The sequence below is a fragment of the Silurus meridionalis genome, chromosome 3, assembly GCF_014805685.1.
Source record: "Silurus meridionalis isolate SWU-2019-XX chromosome 3, ASM1480568v1, whole genome shotgun sequence".
NCBI lineage: Eukaryota > Metazoa > Chordata > Actinopteri > Siluriformes > Siluridae > Silurus > Silurus meridionalis.
The window spans coordinates 29,873,164-29,896,497 of NC_060886.1; the positions used below are offsets into that span (position 1 = coordinate 29,873,164).

General features: G+C 39.6%; 1 protein-coding gene across 2 annotated transcripts; it reads left to right on the forward strand.

Moving 5' to 3' along the window:
* Window positions 1-656: 656 nt before the first annotated feature.
* Window positions 657-22,983, forward strand: lypd6 (LY6/PLAUR domain containing 6). Of its 2 annotated transcripts, none has more exons than XM_046841137.1 (5): window positions 657-885; window positions 15,424-15,592; window positions 18,573-18,671; window positions 18,926-19,056; window positions 21,238-22,983. In XM_046841137.1, the coding sequence occupies exons 2-5, from the start codon at window positions 15,475-15,477 to the stop codon at window positions 21,406-21,408; spliced, it is 519 nt and encodes a 172-aa protein (XP_046697093.1). In that variant the 5' UTR covers window positions 657-885; window positions 15,424-15,474; the 3' UTR covers window positions 21,409-22,983. The 2 variants fall into 2 exon arrangements, with proteins under 2 accessions (XP_046697093.1, XP_046697083.1); XM_046841127.1 differs by lacking the exon at window positions 657-885 and adding an exon at window positions 2,481-2,580.
* Window positions 22,984-23,334: the final 351 nt, after the last annotated feature.

Here is a 23,334-nt window from a genome sequence, read left to right on the forward strand (position 1 = left end):
ATCTTCTGCTCGTATCTTTTGCATTCTTGCTACGAATAAGTAAGTAAATAAATAAATGCTTCTGTACATTGCACCAGTAGCTCCAGTAGCTACATTTCATTTATGTTCATATTATTATTATTATTATTATTATTATTATTATTATTATTATTATTATTATTTTACTGCCCACCAGCAGAGGGCACTGTTATTAACAATGCAACCATATAAACAAGACGTCTTTTAAAGCACTAATAAAATATCAATTGCAATAATAACATTGTAGCAGTAGCGTTCATAAAAATAATTATATTTATTATTCAAATAATAATAATAGCAAATAGTAATAATAATAATGGTAGTAATAGTAGTAGAAATAATACAAATACTTATAGCAATAAAAACACATTTATTGTTACTGTTGACGTTAATAATAATATTATTATTATTCATTATTATTTAATTATTTAATTATTATTATTATTATTATTATTATTATTATTATTTTATTCTCTTTATCAGCATGCTATTTTTGGGATGAATCCTATTAAATGGAAAACACCAGCGGTTTGCGGATGATGATTTTGTTTGTTTGTTTGTTTGTTTGTTTTGTTTTGTTTTGTTTTGTTTATCGTTAATAAGGTTCAGGTGCGCGTAGCCGCGTAACTAGAGCGCGCACACCGGAAGCGGCGCTCAAACGAACGCGCGTGCTCGCTCGCGTGCACGCTGCCGACTTGTTACGGCGCAAAACGCGGACGAGCGCAGAGATGGACAGAGTGCGGTTAATGTGAAGAAGAGAAGGAAGGAGAGGACAAGGAGGAAGAAGAAGAGGAATAGAGAGAGAGAGAAGAAGGGATCCGGTTGGAGTAGAGGTTCCGAGTTGAGGGATCTGCCGGGGGTTTTGCGGTGAGTAGCGCTTCTGAGAGCATTTTGGTGCGTCACTGTTTTGCGGTCCAGGAGGTGAGAGAAGGTTATAAGAGGTTATAAGAGGTTATAGGAGGTGATGTCAGGGTGAGAAAGCAAAACAAGTCAATAGGATTTCAGATCAATAGACATGAAACATCTTGAGTGTGTGTTAGAAGGCTGCAGGACAGAGGAACAGTGTGTGAGAACGTGTGGAAGTGGAAGAACTCAGTAGGAACTGGGTTCAATGCAACATAACCAACCTGAGCTTCTGTATCTGAAATATTCATTCTGTCTGCTGGCATGTGCAAAATAATAAATAAATCCTGGAAGGTGTATGTATATATATATATATATATATAGCAATAAAATAGAATAAATAAATATAAAGGTGTCTGAAGAATAAAGAATGTGCAGAAGCAGTTTTAAAAAATACACTAAAAATAAATATACAAAAAAAGAGAAATATTAAATGACAGAAAGATGCAAATGTATAAAACACAATAGAGAGAAATATATGTATATAAATAATTTTTAAAACAAGATGCATGTGTTTAAGCCCAAATATAGAGAGAGAGAAATATAACTGTACAGTGTGATAATGGAGGATCATCTACGATATGGTGTGAATTTATAATATACAGTTATTACAAAATGTACAGGAGAATCAGTGAAACGTTGATCAGTGAGACCTCAGTGTTCTAGGGGTGATGTGTGAAGATCAGTTGGTTGATGGTTGTTGGGAAAAAAGCTGAACGTTCTTCTGTGCCCTTCTGGTGGAGGTTATTTATATATATATATATATATATATATATATATATATATATATATATATATATATATATATATTATATACAGTATATTTTTGTTTTTGCCCTCTGTCATCTCCCGGGAACGATCAGGAATGATCTATGTGTGTTAAGTCGGAGTGTGTAAAGTCAATGCTATGTGTGTGCACATGGTTGGTAATCACTCTCGGGTCACGGTGGGTTCGGATTTGAAGCCGAGGTCAGACTGGATTGTACCGGTGCCCAGGGCGAGTACAAATACAAACAGGTGCCATGTGTGAAATTAGTGCAAAATTAGAGGAGTTTCGTGTGTGTGAGTGTGTGTGTGTGAGAGTGTGTGTGTGTGTGTGTGTGTGTGTGTGTGTGTGTGTGTGTGTGTGTGTAACTCTGTGCAAATATTTAAAAATAACCCTAAAAGAAGACACACACATTTCTGATATATTTTTCATAGATGTTTATTCCCATCTTGATCCCAGAATAGTCTCAGGATCAGTCGTAATCCAGAGCAGAATTTAGAAACATTTTTTTGAATTGTTTAGACAAGATTTATGTCCTGAGTTTATGTAAATTGGAGTATTTTAAAATTTGTCTTTTTTATTTTTTTTTATTTGTTTTTTTCTTCAACGTAAAATCGATGCGTTATTGATCCGTGAACTCCCCCTGAGACTCGTCTTTTTTCAACCAGTAATCAAATAGTCATCGATGTCATTCATGTCAGTGAATTCATTATTATTGAGTTCTTGAGTTCAAATAATTAATGAAAAAATTGTAATAACCTCCATGTATTGATGTTCATTCAGCCACCAGAGTGTTTAATAAAGTCAGCTACTGGTTTAGGAGATGTGAGGAGGCCTGGAGTGCAGAGAGTTCTGTAGCTGGAGATCTTCCTCTTACATGGAGCATCGTTATGGTGGGTGAGGTTTGTGTCTCCTAGTTCAAGTGAAGAGAAAATTGTGTGTTTGGGGAAGGAGCACGTGTACCTGGAAAAGTCAGGTGTCCCAATACTTTTAGCCATATAGTGTATTTGGTAGTTTTACAATGATTAGGATTCAGTCTGGTATTTTTATTCTATGACTTTTTTAATACACACATATATATATATATATATATATATATATAAATAAATAAATGTAAAAAAAAATTAATAAATGTAAAAAAAATAATAATAATAACAATAATAATATATAAATTCATGACAATTATATTATATATAAAATGTCTATTATTATTATTTTTTTTTTTTGCATTAAAGGGTTTATTATTTTTTTTTAAATATTATTCATTTCTTTGCCCTTTTTTTTGCTTTGCTTATTAATATAATCATGCATTTTTTTAACATTATTTTCTCTCCGATTATCATGACACCAGGTTACGGTTTTACATTTGTAATAAAAAAAAATGTAGCTAATAAGGTCATTTTTATAGCTAAGATTTATTCAAATTAAATTATTTAAATTTCTGTGATATTTATTCTCATTCTCAAAAAATTTACTTAATCCATTTTCTAACACGTGTAATTAACTGTAATGTGTTGTAATGCGTGGCGTTGTGATGAAGTAATACAGATCCAGAGATATTAAGAGTAACAGAAATAAAGACTCGAGTTACAGCACCGTATCGAGGGGATCAGTGTGCGAGTTTGATACGAGGAAAAGCAGCGAAGCGACGCGATCCCTCAAACAAAGGAAGGAATATTTTAGCGATGAAAGGTTCCTCGGGTCCTGCTGACGGGACTGATGGATGTATAGAGTCATGCTAAAAAAATAAATAAATAAATAAATGTGGACACCTGAGCCTAAGATAACACATTTGCTGTAATAATAACCGTCATTCTCTTGGGAAGATGTTCCACTAGATTTTATGGAGTTTGCAGAGAAACCATGTTGGCTGGAGAAATCAGACGTCCCAATACTTTATCCTCAGTTTCCAGTGATAAAATAAAACGATTGTGCATCTCAAACTCCATCCTTTAGTGCTCAGACTGCGATCATCTTTTCTCCTTGGCGTCTTCACGTCTTGAGCACATGTTCATTTGATGATCTGTGCAGTGGCCCAATTGTTTGAAGCACGGTTGTTCATCATTTTCATGGAGATCGCAGCAGTGATTTGATCGGCCGTGCAGCTGTGTGATAGATTAGTCTGCACCCCACACCCCCCCAAACCCCCATTATCTCTTCGCTTTGAGAAATGAGCTGTCAGTGGTGAACCGAGACCAGACTCGCGCCCGTTAGCTTGGACACTTTCAATGATAGGGGCTTTAAACGGAAGGCGGCGGCTGCGCGCTTTTGCGTACGAGACGACGCCATTAGTCGCCATGGTTTTGAAGACCCAGCGTTAATGACAAGGCAACGAAGACACGCATGAGGGTCATTACGAGCTGTCAGTCTGCACAGGGGTTGGGGGGGGTTGTGTGTGTGGGGGGGGTTAGGCAACGTTTGGCATCCAAATTAAATCTTTTTTGAAATAAGAAAAGGGATTTAAAGGGGTTAGTTATGTAGTTTCCCATTACATTTTCATTGCATTGATGGCATTTGGCGTTCTGCCCTATCCTGCACGGTTTACAGTTTCATTTATACAACTGAGCAGTTAAGGGCCTTTCTCAAGGGCCCACCAATGGTACCTCAAACTCGCAATTTTCCAAATAGAAGTTTGACTTCTTACAGTTTTCTCGACTCATTCTTAATATTGGCACACCGGTAAGTGCATTTTTTAAAAACAATTTGTACAAGTGTAAGTATTTGTATCAATCGCTTTTTTCAGGATTCACACTCTTACTGGACTGTATTAGTGTTTGTTCGTTTCCTGGTTGTTCCAATTTCAGGAATTGGAATTCTGTGTTTTTTTTCTGTCTGTCGCCAATTGAAGGTTCACAAGATTCGCCTTTGGCCTGTTTTAGAGAACTAGTTAATCATTTTTTGATCTTGATGCAATACACACCCTTCATAAGAGACGTTCAGGGTTGCAAAATTCCAGGAATTTTCAAGACTGGCAAAATTCCATTGGAATTAAAGGGAATAAACTGGGAATTTACTAAATTGCAGGTGAGCCTTTAATAAGGAAGGTAAATGTAGTGGGGAAAAAAATGTTGCTGGATAATTTTGGTTCAAACAATCGGATCGAATGCAATTTTAGTTAAATTTTTACTGAGGCCACGCCCCCTACATGCACTGTTCATTCCTCCATAACACACATTTCTTAAATCTTGCACACAAAATAATGTAAAAAATGTCCATCTCTGCGTAAATTACATAAATATTACACGAAATTTGTGTAAAACGTTCTTGTGCTGTGTGTGAACCACTGTGCAACAAAATTATACTAAAAATTAAATATAAATAATAATAATTTAAAAAAGACATTTTTTTTTTTAAGATCTGTATTAGTTTGTGTGTATGCGCACTAATATACAAATAAATATAATAATTTTGTTTGGTCATGATAGTTTATATACAAATTTATTTCCACAAATTATAAATACATTTTAAAAAATTCCCATAAATTCCTGGTCAGTTTCCAACTGAAACTTGGTTGAACTGGCCTCCAGTTAAAATTCCCATGGAAACTTTTTTCCGGCAATTTACCCAAACTTTTCTGCAACCTTTGTAACATTCAAGATTCATCTGCAGAATTCATCAATTTAAGAAAAATATTTTATAAAAAAGTTTTTAGATGATTGACTTTCATTGAAAGTTCATTAAATTTTGCATTCAATGAACTGAACAACAAGAAACGATGTGGAGGTTCAACAAGTAGCTTTGAGAATTTAATTTCTAATCTGAGAAACGCTGCAAAGCAACTGAGAAAAACTGTAGCCACTGAACTATCGATACTCCGTCCTCCATTTAGATGAAATACCAAATGACAAATCTTGTGTGTCCACATTTCAGTCTAAATGCTTGACATGCGCTTGCGGTACCTTTACCGGTTTCTCATTTCTGCTGGTATACACACACCTCTGCTACCAGCATGACGGGTCTAAGCAAGGCTTGCTGCAGGTGTGAGGAATGCCCCTTCCTGTAATGCGTTTGTGTTCTCTCAGGTGTGTAGATCACTTTCAGGACGTTGAATGTTCCCGACTCAAGTTACGTGCTTAGCCGTGCTTTTCGCCTCTTACCCAATCTTTCTTTGACACGAGTGGCTGACAAATGTGACCTCTTTAAGTGCTTAGTCTTAGTCGTTGCCTGATGTGGTTTTTAGCAAAACGTTTGCCCCGAAGGTACAGCGGATCATCCAGAACTTTCACGCCAGCTGCATTATATTGTATAGGACATCACAACAGCTCTAGACTCCACAAGTGTGGTATCTTGCAATAAGACATAATGTCCTGTAAGTTGCCAGGTGGAGTCTCCATTCGGGTGGGGCTTGTTTGTCCAGCTCATCCTACAGTTGCCCAATCAGGTTGAGATCTAAGGATTTTGGAGGCAACACCTTTGTCATGTTTTTAAAACCTTTCCAGAAGAGGTCAATAGGGAGCATTATCCTTCTGACAGAGGCCACTGAGATTAAGGAATACTGTTGCCATAAAGGGGTGCTTTAGTTAGCTGGTATGTGTCAACCAGATGAATTCTAGGAGCCAAGGTTTTCAAGCAGAACATCACCCAAACCAATGCATTGCTTACGCAGGCTCACCTTCCTCCCGTAGTGCATACTGGTACCATCTTTATTGCACAAAGAACATACAAGGCTGTCCGGATGATGCATCAAACAAGGCCACCATCTTCCATCGCTCCATGATCTGGTTTTTGTGAACGCCTATCGTAGACACTTCCGGCAATTTGCAGGGCTCAGCAGGTGCACTTTGTCCACCCTGAGGCCACGCAACTCCGCTGCAATGCAGTGTGTTATGACTCATTTCTATCAGAGCCAGCTTTCACTTTTCCAGCTTCTTTGGTGGGATCGGACCAGATGAAATACCCTTTTTACCCCCTACATGCACCAGCGAGCCTTGGGCGCCCCCTAAAAGACCTGTTGCTCGAGTCCAGTCGTTTGGCCATTCCAATTTGATTCTTGTCACTCAAATCCTTACTCTTGCCTCTTGCCTGACTCTTGCCTATTTTTCCTGCTGGGATGACTCCACGCCCTCCATAAAAAACAATGCCTGTATCTGGCAAGTAGTGTAGTGGAGTTGGGGGCTGGGCCAAGTCCCATAAGAGTCACCGTGAGCATTCATCTGTCTCTCCATTAGCATGAGTGCTGCTCTCCTCCTTTAGCTGTTCACCTCCAGCGAACTTGACACGCATCTGACGACGCCTCTCCATACACGCCATGCACATCGCTCAAGAGTGCGCAGCCGAGCGTATAAAAGCATTGCTCGCCGCGTACATTACTTATACTCTTTTTGAATTATTTAGTGAAGTTTGTGCTTCGCGTTAGCCGCATGGCTGACCGACACAGGATCAGCGAGCATGTCCGCCTGGGGGTTCATCATCTTCACAGGGTTACAAGGCCACTCATCTGATCTTTAGTTTTTCATTATTTACGTATGTTTTCCATAAATAAAAAGAAACAGTAAAGTGTATTTGTGCCAGACTTCCTGGTCAGATTCGGTCCATGTACATTCATTTGTTCATTTGAAAATGGCTCTAAACCAAAATAGTTCAATGTCGCCTCATTTATAGTTTCTTGCCATTTGATTTTGTGACTTATTATGTGAGTTATTTTGGGTTTGTGGTTCTCTTGAACACCCCGGATGTAAAATAACTGACCAACCGTCAATCCATCAGTGGCCAACATTCAGGCTTTACTCTGTGAAGTACATATGGATCACTATGTGCTTTTCAAAAGCAACAAGACCCACCTCATGCCATGTTCCACTGGATTGTCTGTGATCTCTGAACATGTTGCTCTAGTTTGTATCATATTATATATCATTTGTTTAAATGGTCCCAGAGTGGATGTTTCTTGCTAAGAAATGACCTCCAATTAATTCCCTTTGACTTATGTAGCCTTTATGTCCTTTAATTCTGAACGAACGCAACGTACACGAAAACTACGGCTTTTTCACACGGGGGACCTCCGGCGTCAGATTTTGATGCTAATTAGCTCCTCTTGGGACTCATTTGAGCAACTTGCCGAGCAAATGTATTCGATTAGTCTTTCCAAAGGCCTTTGCACGCACCCTGCAGTGAACCTTCTGCCGTTCTTCGTTAGCAATGTACTGTTATTATTCAGCATTTTTGGCCTGACATGATTAGAGTGTGTTAGCTAGTTTGTTTGGTTTTACTTTTTAGATAATATGATCATGATCGAATGTAGAAAAATTGGATTACCATTTGCAACTGTTTTTAACGATTTTTATTCCTCATTCTAATGTTTGATGTGAACTGAATGGTCTGTATCTTCATGAGTTTATCATTACGTATTGTGCTACCGCAACATGATTGACCGACTGCCCCCTTCTGCTCATCCTGAGTTTTTGTCAATCGGAAACCACTCGCACCTGCTGGGGATGGCTCCACAGCTTCAAGACCCATGAGATTATGTTAGATGGTTCCACTCAGGAACCTGAGAAGATGGATTTGGACTTGATACGAACAGTTTTTCTAAAGTTGTTTAGGGCTACAATTGAACTCAATGATGAAACTAAAATGAATGGATATCCAGTAATAAGGATGGGGTCTCTTTTTTTGCCTGGTTCCTTTCAGGGTTTCTTAGGGAGATTCTCCCTCTCATCACTGTCACCTTTGGCTAAACTGTTTTGGAAACATGTCTATTGTAAAAAGCACTAGACAAATCAATCTGAACTGAGATGAATGCTTCTTAGGATGTGTTTCTATGAAAGCACCATGGTTTAGACCATTGTTTTTTTTGTATATTGGACATTTTCTATTGTATTCATTGTAACAGATGAGTCATGTGAGAAGTACAGAACAGGAATGTTGGAGTTCCTTGGTGTCTCATAGGTTTTGTGGTCACTGTGAATACAGAGCGAGGCATCCTGTATGGCTTTGAAGGAGCAAACTTACATAGTTGTGGTTTAAAGTTTTACATGCCGTGTCTATTTATATTTCCTTTCAGACTTATCCTGCTTATGCTTCTGTTACAAAGAGATTTGCTCAGAGTTTTCTTTAAATCAATTTCATTTTTATTTGGACATTGTCTCAAATCAGCTTTACAGAGATAACGAGGTTGAATAAAATAGTGTATTAGTTTAGTACCTATAAGTTTGTTCCTTATCATTTATAAGTTCGGCAAGGAAAAACTCCCTAAAATGTCATGAGGCAGAAACCTTGAGAGAAACCTGACCCATCGTCATCCTCAACACCGAATGTCTATTCAGTTTAGTTCAGCTCCATTTGTTTCAGCGCTTTTTTAACAATGGTCCCAAAGCAGTTTTGCCAAAGGTGACAGCGATGAAAGGGGAAAAACCTTTAGAGGAACCATTCACAAAGGAGACCTAATCCTCATCATCAGATATTCATTCATTATAGTTTCATCTTCGGAATGGTTATCACACCACAACACAAGTGCAACTGTAGTCCTAAACCATTCTAGAAGAACTGTTCTTATTAATTACATTAATTAATCTTTCAGGTTCTTGAGTGGAACCATCCACCGTAACCTCATGGTCCATCATTGTTGAGGTGTTCAGTGATGGATGCTTAAATGGAGAACTGTACAATAAAATTGTAGTCCTGAGCCATTGTAGCAGACTGAGCAAATCCATCCTCAAAGTTCTTGTGCTGTTCAGTAAATTTGTGGATCTTTAGGCTGTTGATATGGGACCATTATCACACAGAGTGGTGTCCAATCAAGAAGAACTCCGTCCAGATGTCAGGGTGAATCGGGCAGATAAATAATGACTTCTCCATATCTTTTTTTTATAAATGTGTTTTATATGGACAAGCACGTCAACCCGAGTTCCAGTCCTTTTTTTAGGCCAACCAAAGACGTGGCAGATGAGGATTGTTCTTATAGAAAACATGGCCTTCGGTTCTTTTCAAGGTCTGTATTTGTGCCCTGAAAAGGCTTCGGTATTAAAAGCTACATGGTTCACCATGGCTAAAGAAAAATCCTAATTAGCTTGTTTTGCCTTTGCAACGTGGCAGGTCTTAGAGTTCAAGGGAGTCTTATCCTTGCCCCATACTCCACCCGTGATACTCACATCCCCCCACATTTCAGCAGCTGCCCCTTGGATACATTATCTCTCCTCATTCTGATCCCTTATACACTTTCCACCCGCCTCCTAGACTTAAAAATTAGCCCCCCAGACAGATTTAACCCTTCACATATCACCTGAGGATGGCTTGACCTAATCTTGCTTTGGTACATTTGTTTGAAAAAAAAAATATCAAAAAAGCAGCCGAGCTGATGGCAGTACAAAAGGAAAATGATTCAGATAATTTGGACATGTGGAAAGATGGGACACAGAGTGCACAGAAAAGCAGCGAGAGGGTGGGTGGAGAACGAGGAGGCGAGAAGAGCGATTTAAAAGTCAAATAATGCTCAAAATTCTCCATCTTGACCTTCTTTGCAGGATTTGACTAAAGCATCTGATTTCTGCACTTCGCCATGATTATAGACGTATGGTATGATATCAGGACGTCATCTTAAAGGTTTTTTTCTGACCCTAATATTGCAAAAAGTGCAGCATTCGGTCCTCTCGTCTGGTCTACGGCTGTGGGATTTAAATAGGACGTTGAATCTTCGTCAAATTCAAGATCGAGATGCACCAAGAGGCAAAAAAATGAAAAGGGTGAAATTGCATTAATATGCAAATATTCATAAAATGACCATATTATTTTTTTAGGACTGTTTAATTATTTAAAATGCCAATAACAACATTATTTATTACGAATATTTCTGGGAAAATCTACTGCCTGAAGAAAGTTAAGCTCGACTACTGTATGTCCTGTTCCACATTTAGTCTCCATTTGCTTTTATAAGAACCTCCACTCTGTTTAGATTCATACAGCAATAAAGTCAGGTACTGATGTAGGGGAGGAGGCCTGGGGGTGCAGTCAGCGTTCACAGTAATTCCAAAGGTGTTCAATAGGGTTGAGGTGGATAGCAGGAGATCCTCCACTCCAACTTCATGTAAAGCAGATCTTCATGGAGCTGGCTTTGTGCACAGGAGCATTGTCATTCTGGAACAGGTTTGGGTCAGGTGTCCCAATACTTTTGTCTATTCTACCAAGAATTTATTCCACATTATGGTATTCAATCTTTTGACCTACTTGGGTTTTGTGCCTGAGAAGGGGATTAGGAAATTACACAGCTGAACTGCAGCACTTCAGAAGCGTAGGATTTGAGTTCACTGACCTGTGATTCTGATCCAAATTGACGCTTTGGGTTTTTGCCTGCATATGGCAGGAGGAACAGTTCGACACCAAATGGCAGGAAGATCTTCTGCAGGAATGGAATTGTTTTCTCTAATAGGTCTAATAGTTTAGAGGCTCTTTTTCTGCTAATGCTCACATATATATATATATATATATATATATATATATATATATATATATATATATATATATATATATATATATATTGTATATGCTTCTTCTATGGCATTTCTGCACCAGCCATCCGTGATCTAAAGTCAGAAGTTCATGTCTTTGCTGCTGATCCTACAGTGGCTAATCTCTTTTCATGTTTAAAAACGTTCAGATGCCTGCAGCAAACTGGAAAAGAGCCACATGGGGCAGGGCCGCGGAAGCTCACACAACACTTGTCCCGCCCTTAAAGCTCTCTTACCCTCACAAAACCTGGTCCAACGGGTTTGAGGAAGTCACAGGAGAGGATTTGCATTTCGTTTATCCCTCCAGAGGGAGACCCTGCCGTTCACAGGCCACTTCACAGGCCGGCGTATCACGTTGCCAGCGCAGGCTAGTCGGCCCCACCTGGCAAGGGCCCGGACAGAAACCCGCAGGTCTTTTGACCCTGCGGGTAGCCGCAAGAATCCGGCACCCCTGCAGGTTCAAGGCAGCCCCTGACCTGAAGTAATGAGATGACATGGACATTGTCCAACAATGTAGCTGGGTGTTCTGCATCAGGCTGAAAGGGTTTCAGAGCACTCTGATCGATATCAAAAGGTGTGCCTCGAGGAATGTGCACTTGAGGAGCTGGAGGTTTCATGCAGAATCTGAGACTTTAAGGAATTACAACGTGTCCTTGTTGATATGTATCTTATATTGTATACAAGGCATGACTACATGCTGTCAGAATTCTAAAGCTTTATCTGATTTCTCTAGCACTTTTTTGTGGGTGAAGTACCATATAAAAGCTTTATACCCTTTTTACCCCAAACCTAAGACCAATCCTACACTCTATGCCTTACCCCTAATCCCTTACATGTACCCTAAACTTCAAACTTTAACTCTAAACACTAACCCCTACCACCTAGCCTTACCCTAACTCCTAACACCTCAATTTTTAAACCCTTATGCTAACCCATAACCCAAATCCTAAACTCTTACCCCATTATTAACCCTTACCCTAAACTCACAAACTAATCTTAAATCGCTCACACTTTCCTAAACCCTAACCCCAGTCTGGAACCCTTAAACAAATACATAACTTTACACTAACATTAACACTTGGCTTGAAACCATATGTTAAACTCTAACCCTTACTTTGACTGCTAACCATAAACCTAAACCTAACTCTTTTACCTTAACCCCTAACCCTAAACCCTAACCCTTATTTTAAACCAAAACCCCTAGCCCCAACCCTAAACACTAACCCTTACTTTAAACTCTAAACCTTAACCCCTAGCCATACTCTCTAAACCCTAATTTAAACCCTAAACCTTAACCCTAGCTCTAACCCTAAACTCTAACCCTTACTTTAAACCCTAAACTTAAACCCATAGCCCTAACTGTAAACTCAAACCCCTACTTTAAATCCTAAACCTTACCCTAAACCCTAAACACTAACCCTCACTTTAAACTCTAACCCTATATCTTATTTCCTAACACATACCTTAACCCCTAGCCCTAATCCTTAACTCTGACCCTCACTTTAAATCCTAAACCTTAATCCCTAGCCCTAGCCATAAACACTAACCCTTAATTAAAACCCTAACCATATATCTTAATTCCTAACACATACCTAACCCCTAGCCCTAACGCTAACCCTAAACCTTAACCCCTAGCCCTAATGCTAAACCTTAACCTCTATGCCTAACCCTAAACTCTAACCCCCTAATTTAATCCCAGATTCCTAAACCTTACCCTAACCCCTAAACTTAACTCTAAACACTAACCTTTACTTTAAACCATTAAACCTAAACCTTAATCCCTAACCACTAAAATACAGTCTCTTACTGAAGTAGAAGGCAGATATCTAACTGTCTCTTTATCTCTAAGTGTTATAAAATAGCAAATCTGGAAATTGCTCATTTCCTCTTCAGCATGACCAACAGGATTCAGTCTAGATTCATTCATGCAGTCACTTCCACAGGCCAAACATCTTGTACGTGTTCTGGAGTCTCTCAATCGCTTGAGCATGTTTTCATCGTTAATCCTCAGATGAAGCATGCGAGCTGACTAAGTGTTTTCAGCTGCTTCATTTCCCAGTAAAAGCTGTACTTTCTCTCTATTTCTGCCTCTCTCTTTCTCTCTCTCCAGTTCTGAGGGCATGCTAAAAGAATTCATGCTAACAGCGAATAGTGATTAGAGGAAAAAGGGTTTTCTAAGAGCCCGCTACAGTAAAGATAAGTGAGAAAGCTAGCATGAGCTACAGCCTGATAAACCAATCATGTACTTTTTATCTCAAGACATCCAGCAAAGCAGATTAGATCAATATCTACCAGGGTCAGTCTGAATAGTGTATTGTGATTGGCTGGAAGTTCAGGTGCAAATAGTAGACTTGTTTTTTTTAGCATTTCTAACTATTAGAATGATGGATTCGGATTAAGTAGGTTTTGGAACGTTTGGAAAACTTGCAGCAGACACAAACAGGCATGACTGACACACACACACACACACACACACGTTCATCCTAATTTAGCGGTAAAGCAGGGCGGAATGTTTGCCGGGTAATTACCTTCTGTGATAGACCATGATCACTTTATACAAAGGAAAATGTTCTTTCGCCTCGCCACGAACACCTGGAGCTCCTCTTCTGAATGATGTCAGGTGTTTCTCCAGAGCAGACGGACCAAGAGCGTTTAACAGCCGTCGATTGTTTTCAGCGTCATTCATTCAGAAACGAACGGAAAGAAAATAGAAGGAATAGAAGAATCGACAGTATTCACTATATGGACAAAAGGATTGGGATTTGCCAGCCATATATGTGATTCCTCTCCAAAATGTTGGAAATTTACGTCAGTACCTGACTTTTTCTACCACCCTTGTAACTTAATGAGCACAAAATCTCCACAGAATTTTAGTGACACTTCTTCCCAGAAGAGTGAAGGTTATTATAAGAGCAAATGGAGACTAATTGTGGAATGGGATGTTCAGAAAAGCCCATCCCTTATAGTGTCTTCTTCTTCTTCTTCTTCTTTTGTCTTCTCCACATCTTTATAGTGTATACTACATAAAAACGAGCACAGTTTTCATCTCATTTGTTTGACCTAAAATTCGATTTCTTCGATCTGTTTTACTCGCCGTGCTATTTTTTCTTTTTTCCCTGAAAAACTCTTTTGTCAGCCATTGCACCTGCTCCTGATGTTATCCTCGAGCAAACGACACCAGAAGCCTGAGCCGAGTAAAGTTAGACTCCTTTACAGGAGATAACGCTTGCCGAGATGCATCTTCAGCCACCGAGAAACCTGCGGTTCTGAAACCAAATCCGTGTCTTGCTGTCGGAAAGAAGAAGCGTTCCTTTAATGAATTACTTAATGTACTCCCGGGAGGCTGAAGGTCACAAGCTCGTAGGTCAAACCATTTTTTTTTCTCAAGTCTGCAGACACCTGACCATAAGATTTCTACGCTCCACATGTAGACTGCATTTGTCCTTATAATAATCTCAAGGCTTCTGGGAAGATTCCGGAAGTTCCACTAGATTTCAGAGTGTATTGGGATCAGGACCATGCCAAAATCCTGCAGGGAATCCAGTAGAATCCTGTAGGTGTGTGTTTAAGTCTGTATCTTCGCTTGTGCAAAAGAGGGTTTTCTTCTATTTCTTGGTCTGTTTTTTTTTTTGTTTTTGAAAAGAAGTACAACTCTAATAACTCAACTGCCCACTGTTAGTCTTAAAACAGACACGTTTAGTCTACTAATCAATGTTTGGTGCTGTGGAATGTAGCTAAAGCATTAACCTTTCAGAGTGGATTACAAGCGCAGACTATGAGGGGCAGAGAGTGGACATGGAGGATTAGGAGACTAGACTGGCTAGACGCCGTTCCTCAAGGTGGACCAGGTATTTAGTAGTTTACAGCAGTGGTGGACGAAGAACACAAAAATGTGACTCCAGTAAAATCGTCTCCTTTAAACTTTTCACTTGCCTTCAAATGTACTTAAGTATCCAAAGTACTGATTTATTATGACTCTGATGTTCCTGTTATCATTTTTATCACAAGACTCTTTAATCACCTCAGTTTATGTGAAAAGACTCCATTAATAAAAAAAATGAGTCAAACACTGATTGATATCTATTCAAATGATCAAAACCTGTATGTGAGACTGTATAATGACACGTTTTTATTCCTGGGTCAATGTGCTTGCTTCCGTTTCATTTTAATACACTGGGTAGAGGAACACAGGCAGTGTTTGGAGGCCACATAGTGTAAGTGAGATCAAAATTGAAAGAATAGGAGAATAGGAAGACACTGGTGTTGACATTTTTTACTTGTTCCCTTTCATCACAGGTGCATTCTGGGACCTTTCGCAAAGCTGCATGTGTGAGCGTACACCCAGCGATGGAACCCTGGCCTGTAGTGGCCTGGTTCTTAATGCTGACTTTCATCGCTGACTGGCTGAAAACTGTGCGCTCGAGAGACTTCACTAAAAAGGACATCGTCTTCCTCCATCCGTCTAGTAAGTATCCATTATTTAGACCTATAAAAGTTCAGGGACACCGATCGCCTCCTGTTCGAGCAGACGGCCCAGTTGCAAGAAACAAAATCGCTAGATCATGTCAAATGGTCAACTATAGGGGGGAAAAAATCCAGCTAATTGAGTAATGTATAGCAGAAAAAAGATCAGTGTATAAAAAAAAAAAATTCACAGTCATAATGATGTCATCACTAAGGAGTGGGCGTGGCTACCTCGCATTCTCCCCGGCTCGTTGTGATTAGACTCACCTGTTAGCAATTACAGCACTGAGCAACGAGAAGAGACTTAAACAGCAAACTCAGGGGGGTTTTGACCAGAATGAAAAAGATATTCTAATCTAAAGACAGAAAAGAAACAGAAGAAGTGGTGAATGAGGAGAGAGAGAGAGAGAGAGAGAGAGAGAGATGAAACAAATCTCATGTTACATTTGTGTGCCCAAGTTTGAAGCCACACTGCTGCATTTGTGCATTTAGAACATTTGTATATTGAGAGTATTTAATTTATTTTCCATTTATATTTATTTATCTCCTCCTTTATTAGTCCTGAATTTCCTTCAGGATTATTAAAGTTCCATCTTATATTTCACATTCAGTCCCCACTTGCTGTTTTAATAACCTCCACTGCAATTCTGAGAAGATATTAGGTTTTGAAGTGTGTGGTTTGTGGAGATTTGTGGTCATTTAGCTACAAAAATCAGGTACTGATGTAGGTGAGGTGAGGAGGCCTGGAATTCAGCATGAAAAAATCATTCCAATGGCGTTCAATTGGGGTTCTGTAGCTGGAGATCTTTTACTTCAACCCATATCTTCATGGAGGTATTAAATAAAGAGAAAAGGTCTCCAACTTCGTGCTAAGACACTCTTGGAAACGCTATGAGATGGAGATTAATAAAGTCAATGTTGATGTGCAATGTTTAGTAAATCAAACATCACATTATTTTTCTTTTGCGTTCACCAGAAAGTCCATGTGATTTAGTTCTGATTGACACCAAGTGAAATCATTTCCTCTGCTACTGCATCCAATGACCTCCTAAACAATTAACAATCTCCATTGGGTGGGAAAAGTGTGGGGAAAAAACAACATATGGCTGGAAAATTCAGGTGTCCCAATACTTTTGGCCAACCAATGGCGTATCTCGACCTTTTATGCAGATTTATTAGAGGCGTTTTTCTGACATTCTCACCGCCATCTCTTGCACGTTTTCTTCACGGCCTCGTCGTATTTAAGTAAGAAACCCAAAAAGAAGAGAGAAATAACCCGGCCTGGGAAAACACGTTTCCATCGTTCAGAAAGTAATTTCCCATGAAAAACGTGTTCCTTCGAAAGGAGCTTGGAAACGATTCCCATTTACACATTTGCTCGTCCTTTTTTACGAGTCTTTGATCGTCGTCCAGAAGGAACAGCTGCCTCAGATAGGCATGGGAATCTCGTCCCAGTTGCTCCTGAGATCAGACCGCGGCTCACACTGTGCACGAGAGCCGGGATATTTCTGTATCAAAGGGGTTCGTCACGCCGCAGCTGGTAGTCATGAGCGGTCCTGGAGAGCCAGATCCTGGAGACCAAACGGCTTCATCCTGCCCCACATCCGGGTTTGATTAAGTGAACATCGGACATGGGCAGGTTGTGAGTGATTTGGATTTGAAGTGTGACTGGTTCTGCACAGTCCTGGATCAGATCAGACTTTTTCAGATCCTCAGTAGAATCTATGTTGAATCATGTGATCTTTTCTATTTACGCTACATGGACAATGTTTGTTGAAACCTGACCATAAAATTGGTATCATATTTTTTTTTTTTTTTTTTTTTTTTGCTCATTGCACATTTCATCCAAATCTGCAGTTCTAATAACCTCCTCTAGTCTCGTTCACCATCCTGACCCTGTGCAAAGAAAGGAAAAAAGAGAAAAGGACAGAAAGAAAGTTAGTGAAAAGGAAAGAAAAGAAAAAAGGAAGGAAAGAAAGGGGTGAAAGAAGGAAAAGCAAACAAAGAAGGAAGGAAAAAAAGCACGAAGGAATGAAAAAGGTGAAAGAAGGAAAGAAAATTTGAAAGAAGGTCGAAGGCAAGATTGTGAAATGGAAAGAAAAGAAATAAGGAAGCAAGGAAAGAAGGAGAAAAATAGGAAGGAAAGAAGGAATGAAAAGGTGAAAGAAGGAAAAGAAAAACAAAGAAGGAAGGAAGGAAAAAGCACGAAGGAATGAAAAGGTGAAAATAATAAAAAGAGAAGAAAAAGTTTAGTATAGAAGGAAAGAAGGTGAAAAGAAAAGAAAAGAAAAAGGAAGAAAGGACACAAGGAATGGAAAAAGGTAAATGAAGAAAAAGGAAAGAAGGAAGGAAAGAAAGAGAATGAATGAATGAATAGGAAAAGAAAGGAAGAGGAAAAAGGTGAAAGAAGGAAAAGAAATGATAAAAAGGAAGGAAAAGGGTTAAAGAAAGAGGGGAAAAGAGAGGTAGAAGGAAAGAAGGAAGGAAAGAAAAAGGTAAGGAGAAACAAGAAAAGAGGTAGGAAAGAAGGAATGAAAAAGGTAAAAGAAGGAAAAGAATAGAAAGAAAGAATGAAGTAAAGAAGGAAGGAAAGAAAAGGTGAAATGAGGGGGGAAGGAAAAGAAATAACGAGGGAAAAAATTGGGGAGAGAAAGAAAGAAAGAAAGGAGTCAGAAAAGACAAAAGAAAGAAGAAAGAATGAAAAATTCCACCTCTTTTCGTTTTCAGGATGTAAAAATTCCTCTGATCTGATTCGCTCGTATTTACCTTCTTTTTTTTTTTTTTTTTGCATTTATTTCATAGAAACTAAACTGAAGGAAATCCTGATACATTCTGCTGAAAAATTAATAAATAAAAACAAAAAAACGAATATCGAACCTCCACAGTGTTGCTGATCCTCAACTGCTTCGACGTGCCTATTTTCACAAGTTGGTTCTGAAGTTTAAAAACCAAATCGTCTTTTTTTCCCGCTCTGCTCACAGCTACGCCGTATCCAGGAGGGTTCAAGTGTTTTACGTGTCAGGAAGCATCCGACAATTACGAGTGTAATCGCTGGGCGCCAGATGTTTACTGCTCACAAGGTAAGACCATCCAGCTCCAGATGTTCCACAGGGCAAGGATCCTTTAAAAGTAACGTCCGTCGTGTTCCATCATGACGAGCATTTCGTTAGTCTTTATACGTGTGTGTGTGTGTGTGTGTGTGTGTGTGTGTGTGTGTGTGTGTGTGTGTGTGTATATGTATCTTGATGTTGGAAGGACGTTATTGTGAAATACGCCCAACCTTTAATAGAAACATCCAATCAAAAACGTTGAAAATAAATCTTTCCATTTCTAGAGACTAAATATTGCTCCACACTGCACAAGCTGGACTTCGGTGGGAACACGGTGTCCGTGACGAAGCGCTGCGTCGCGCTGGAGGACTGTCTCGCTACCGGCTGCACCGACTCGGACCACGAACGGATCAGGGTACGTTTCCGGAGACTCTCAAAGCGAACGCAAAATTGTAAAATTCACGAAAGGACGTATTTGGATCGCCGAAATTTTGAAATTTCATACAAATTCAAAAGTCTTGGAGATTTAAACATTATTTACATAAATAAATACATTACGAATGTGATGGTGGTAAAGGAAAAACTCCCTGAGAGTTCAGGAGGAAGAAACCTTGAGAGGAACGAGATTTCCAATAATTATAGTTCTACCATTGTTGAGGTGATCAACTCTTGATGGAGACTCGAGTGTTCAGCGCTATCGTAGTTCCAAATCCAGCCATTTACATGGTTCATGGACAAAGGTTTGACCATAAGATTGAAATGTGCTTCTATTTTTGAACATCTCGTTCAAGGTTTAGTTCTCATTTCCTGTAATAATTATCTCCACTCTTTTGAGAAGATGTTAGATATCAGAGTATTCTTGTGAAGTTCGGCAATCACACTGATTGTTCAATAGGATTTAGAGATCTTTAGAGCAGGAGATCTTCCACATCAACCAAAGCATATCTTCATGGAGTTGGATTTGTTCAGGCTAGGTTCTTGTACTTCAAGTGAGACTTCTACCCATACTTTTGTCCATATAGTGTCTCTCAAGGTTGTTCATGTGAAGCCCTTCTCATCATCAGCAGGATTATAAGATCAACCGTGACTTGGCCACCTCCATAATGGAACCAGGTTTTGATAGAGCAGGAGCATCTAATACGAGTTCCCGTCCGTCCTCGTAGCACGGAGGATCACAGCACGATCAGCTTCACATTCATCTTTAACTCCTTCGCTGAGTGATTTCACTCCGCTTCGAACATCTTTCACTTCACGTAATCCAGCACTGAAAGATTGACTTGTTCCTGTCACCATTGTGTAGCTTATCTTCTGCCTCTAAGTGGAGAACAAGAAAGAAGGAAATGACAGAGCATGTAGACAAAGACCAGGGAGTTTCCCACTGAGTTATAGTAAAGCAGCCAGTCGGAGGTCAGCGCTTGTCTAGGTCTAGCTTGTATCGAGTGATGACGGAAATGATACGAGCTGTAGATACACACCTGCAAGAGATTCTCTTCCATCGGGTAGGTTCTGGTGAGGCTCTTGAGCAAGATCTTCCACCCCAACCCATGTGTTAGGTTTGCCTCTGAGCAAGCTGAGTCTCATCCTGCTCGTTCTTGTTCAGTCACACAGACACCATGTGTATGAAGAAGTTTAATATAGACCTCCACTATGAGACCACTGAGTTACATATCAGTACTTCTTCTTCTTCCTCTTTCAGCTTCTCCCATTAAGAGTCCATCTCCAAACCCCTCTGTCCTCTACATCTGCCTCTTTCAAACCAACTACCTGCATGTCTTTCCTCACTACATCCATAAACCTCCTCCTTCGTCTTCCTCTTTTTCTCCTTCCTGGTGTCTCCATCCTCAGCATTCTCCTACTGATATACCCCATGTCCCTCCTCTGCACATGTCCAAACCATCTCAATCTCACCTCCCTCACCTTGTCCCCAAAACGTCCTACATGTGCTGTCCCTCTAATAAACTCATTTCTAATCCATCGTCATCACGCCCAACGAACATCTCAACATCTTCAGCTCTGCTACCTCCAGCTCCACCTCCTGTTAGTACATATGCTTTTTGAGCATCGCATTCCACATTTAGTTGCTCTTACTGATATGAGAAGATGTTTCTCTGTGGACCTTCATTTAACCACAGGGTGTTAGTAAAGTCAGGTACTGATGTAGGTGAGAAGGTAAGGAGGCCTGAGATGCATTCACATTTATCCCAAAAGTTTTCCGTAGGGTTGAGGTCAGATCTCTGTAGCAGGAGATCTTCCTCTCCAAACCATGCCAAGCATATCTTCATGTAGCAGGAATGGGTGTGAGTCTACGAGTTTTAGTGAATAGAAAGTTTCATGCTACCACATCTAAAGACATGCTGTACAATTGAGTGCCTCAAGATTGGACAGTTTGGAGAAGAGCCACATAGGGCAGGAAAGTTCAGGTGTCCCAAAACTTTTGTCCAAAATGTATATGCACAATGGGCAGATGTTATCAGATGTCAGGAAACGTTTCATCTCGAGGAGGTTTCCAGGCTAATCTTTAAAAATCGTAAAATTTTGTATCAATGAAAACAATTCTCTTGCAGCTGATTTATTTTATTTCCCTGCATCTGTGCAGATGTGCGTTTCTTGTTGCGAGGGGAACATCTGCAACATGGCGCTCCCTCGGAACGAAACGGACGCCGTCTTCGCCACCACGTCGCCGCTGAACGCCTGCGATCGCGTCGCCGCCCCGGCTCGTCCTCTGCTTCTGTCTTTCCTCCTCCTCCTCTTTCTCAGCCGGGGCTGAGCCTTGTAACGTGTTCTTCGCTTGAAATGTTACAGGAACGCAATCGTGAAGTCGCAACACACGGATTTCCGCACGCGTTGAAACGGGACTCGAGTTCTTGTTCTTTTCAGTGTCATGGTTCAACTACCAAACGAAGTGTAACATTTGTTGTATTGTAGCAGAACTGACCATCAGGTTGGTGTGTCCTTCTTTCTAAAAAGGCCAATTGCACATTTAGTCCCCATTTCATGTTCTGATAACCTCCACTCCAAAATATATATTTTGCAGGATGATTTTGGGTAAAACAACCAGATGTAATGCAATTTCTATTGAATTTCTGTCTAATTTCATTAATCACATGCACACAGCACACTTACTGCAGGACTACTGAGGCCACGCCCCCTTCACGCACCATACATTCCTCCAAAAATGTAATAAAACATTTATACATGTACATTTCCCCAAATTTCTAATAGATTCCCATAAATTCCTGGTAAGTTTCCAAATTGGAATATTTCCAAAATTACCCCGATGAAGTTCCCATGGAAAGTTTCCACCCCTTCGCAACCCTAATCTGGGCTCCTAAACCATAAAAGATCTGATGATGTAGGTAAGATGAGGAGATCTGGGGGTTCACTTAAGAGTTCATCTTAAAGCTCAGAGCTCTAGAGCAGACCGCTCAAGATCCATTCCAACCCATGTAAAGCAGATCTCCATGGCTTTGTGCACAGGAGCATTGTCATGCTGGAACAGTTTTGGATCTTATAGTACAAGTGAAGGTGAAATTGCATCCTATAGTTGTGTATAACTTTGTGTTAAGAGTTTTGGATGAAAAGTCAGGCATCCTAATACTTTTGTCCATACAGTGGACAAGGTTTGTGCCATGAATCATTGATTAAAACGTGTATTTCATTAATAGGAGGTTTTCTGACATTAGAATGAACTGGAATGTGGAAACATTTTTTTTTTTTTTTTTTTATCCATAAACAAAGAAAAACCTGGTCAACTTTTTTGCTCTGACGTGATGTTTTATAATATTAATAAGCACTTGTGTACAGATGTATGATTGTGTTTTTCATCCTGTTAATGCTACTGTGATGTAACCAGTTCAATGCGCTGTCAGAGAACTGGTCATAAAAAAAGAAAAAAAAGTGCAGTGTTTGCAACTACAGTGTTATTGTTCATATTGAGTTGTTCAGGCAGACTGCCCAGGACTGGAACGTAGAACTTGTTTTCTTTTCAAATATACTGTAAATGCCAAGCATGCAATTTTATATATGTGTATCTTTTTGTATTACTTTTGTTTTCCCCCATAATGCTTTTCTGTCTCAAATCAAAAGGGCATGTTGGTTACGCATTGGTAACAGAAGGGCGAACCCAATGCCCATGATCTCTCGTGTCCTCGGTATCGCTCTGGTATAATCGAGTACCCTTGGAAGAACCAAAATATCGTGCGGGAAAGACAAAAATGCGGGACCAAAATATCGTGCATGAATTGCGGTGCGGTATGGCAAAAGTTTTTTTTTTTTTTCTTTGTAAATGAGTGTAAATAATTTTGAATATTATAAAACACAGTAAAACAGCAAGTCTTTTGCAATCGTATTTATTGTCACTGCTGATATTTTAAAATATATATATCAATTCACTCTTATTTGTAGGGCATCTTTTAATAATGAACATGGTCTCAAAGCAGCTTTACAGAGTTAAAGCTTTTATAAAGTCGTATGAAAGAATGTATAAGTTTAGTGTGTTTCTTAACATTGTAAGTTTATTCCTAATAAGCGAGACGGCGGTTGCTGTGGCGAGGAACACTCCCTGAGATGGCACACAAGAGGAAGAAACCTTGTGAGGAACCAGACTGAAAAGGAACCCATCCTCAATCTCAATACTGAATGTCCATTCATTACAGTTCCATCATTGCTCATGTGTGCAAATTTTTCCCTCAGA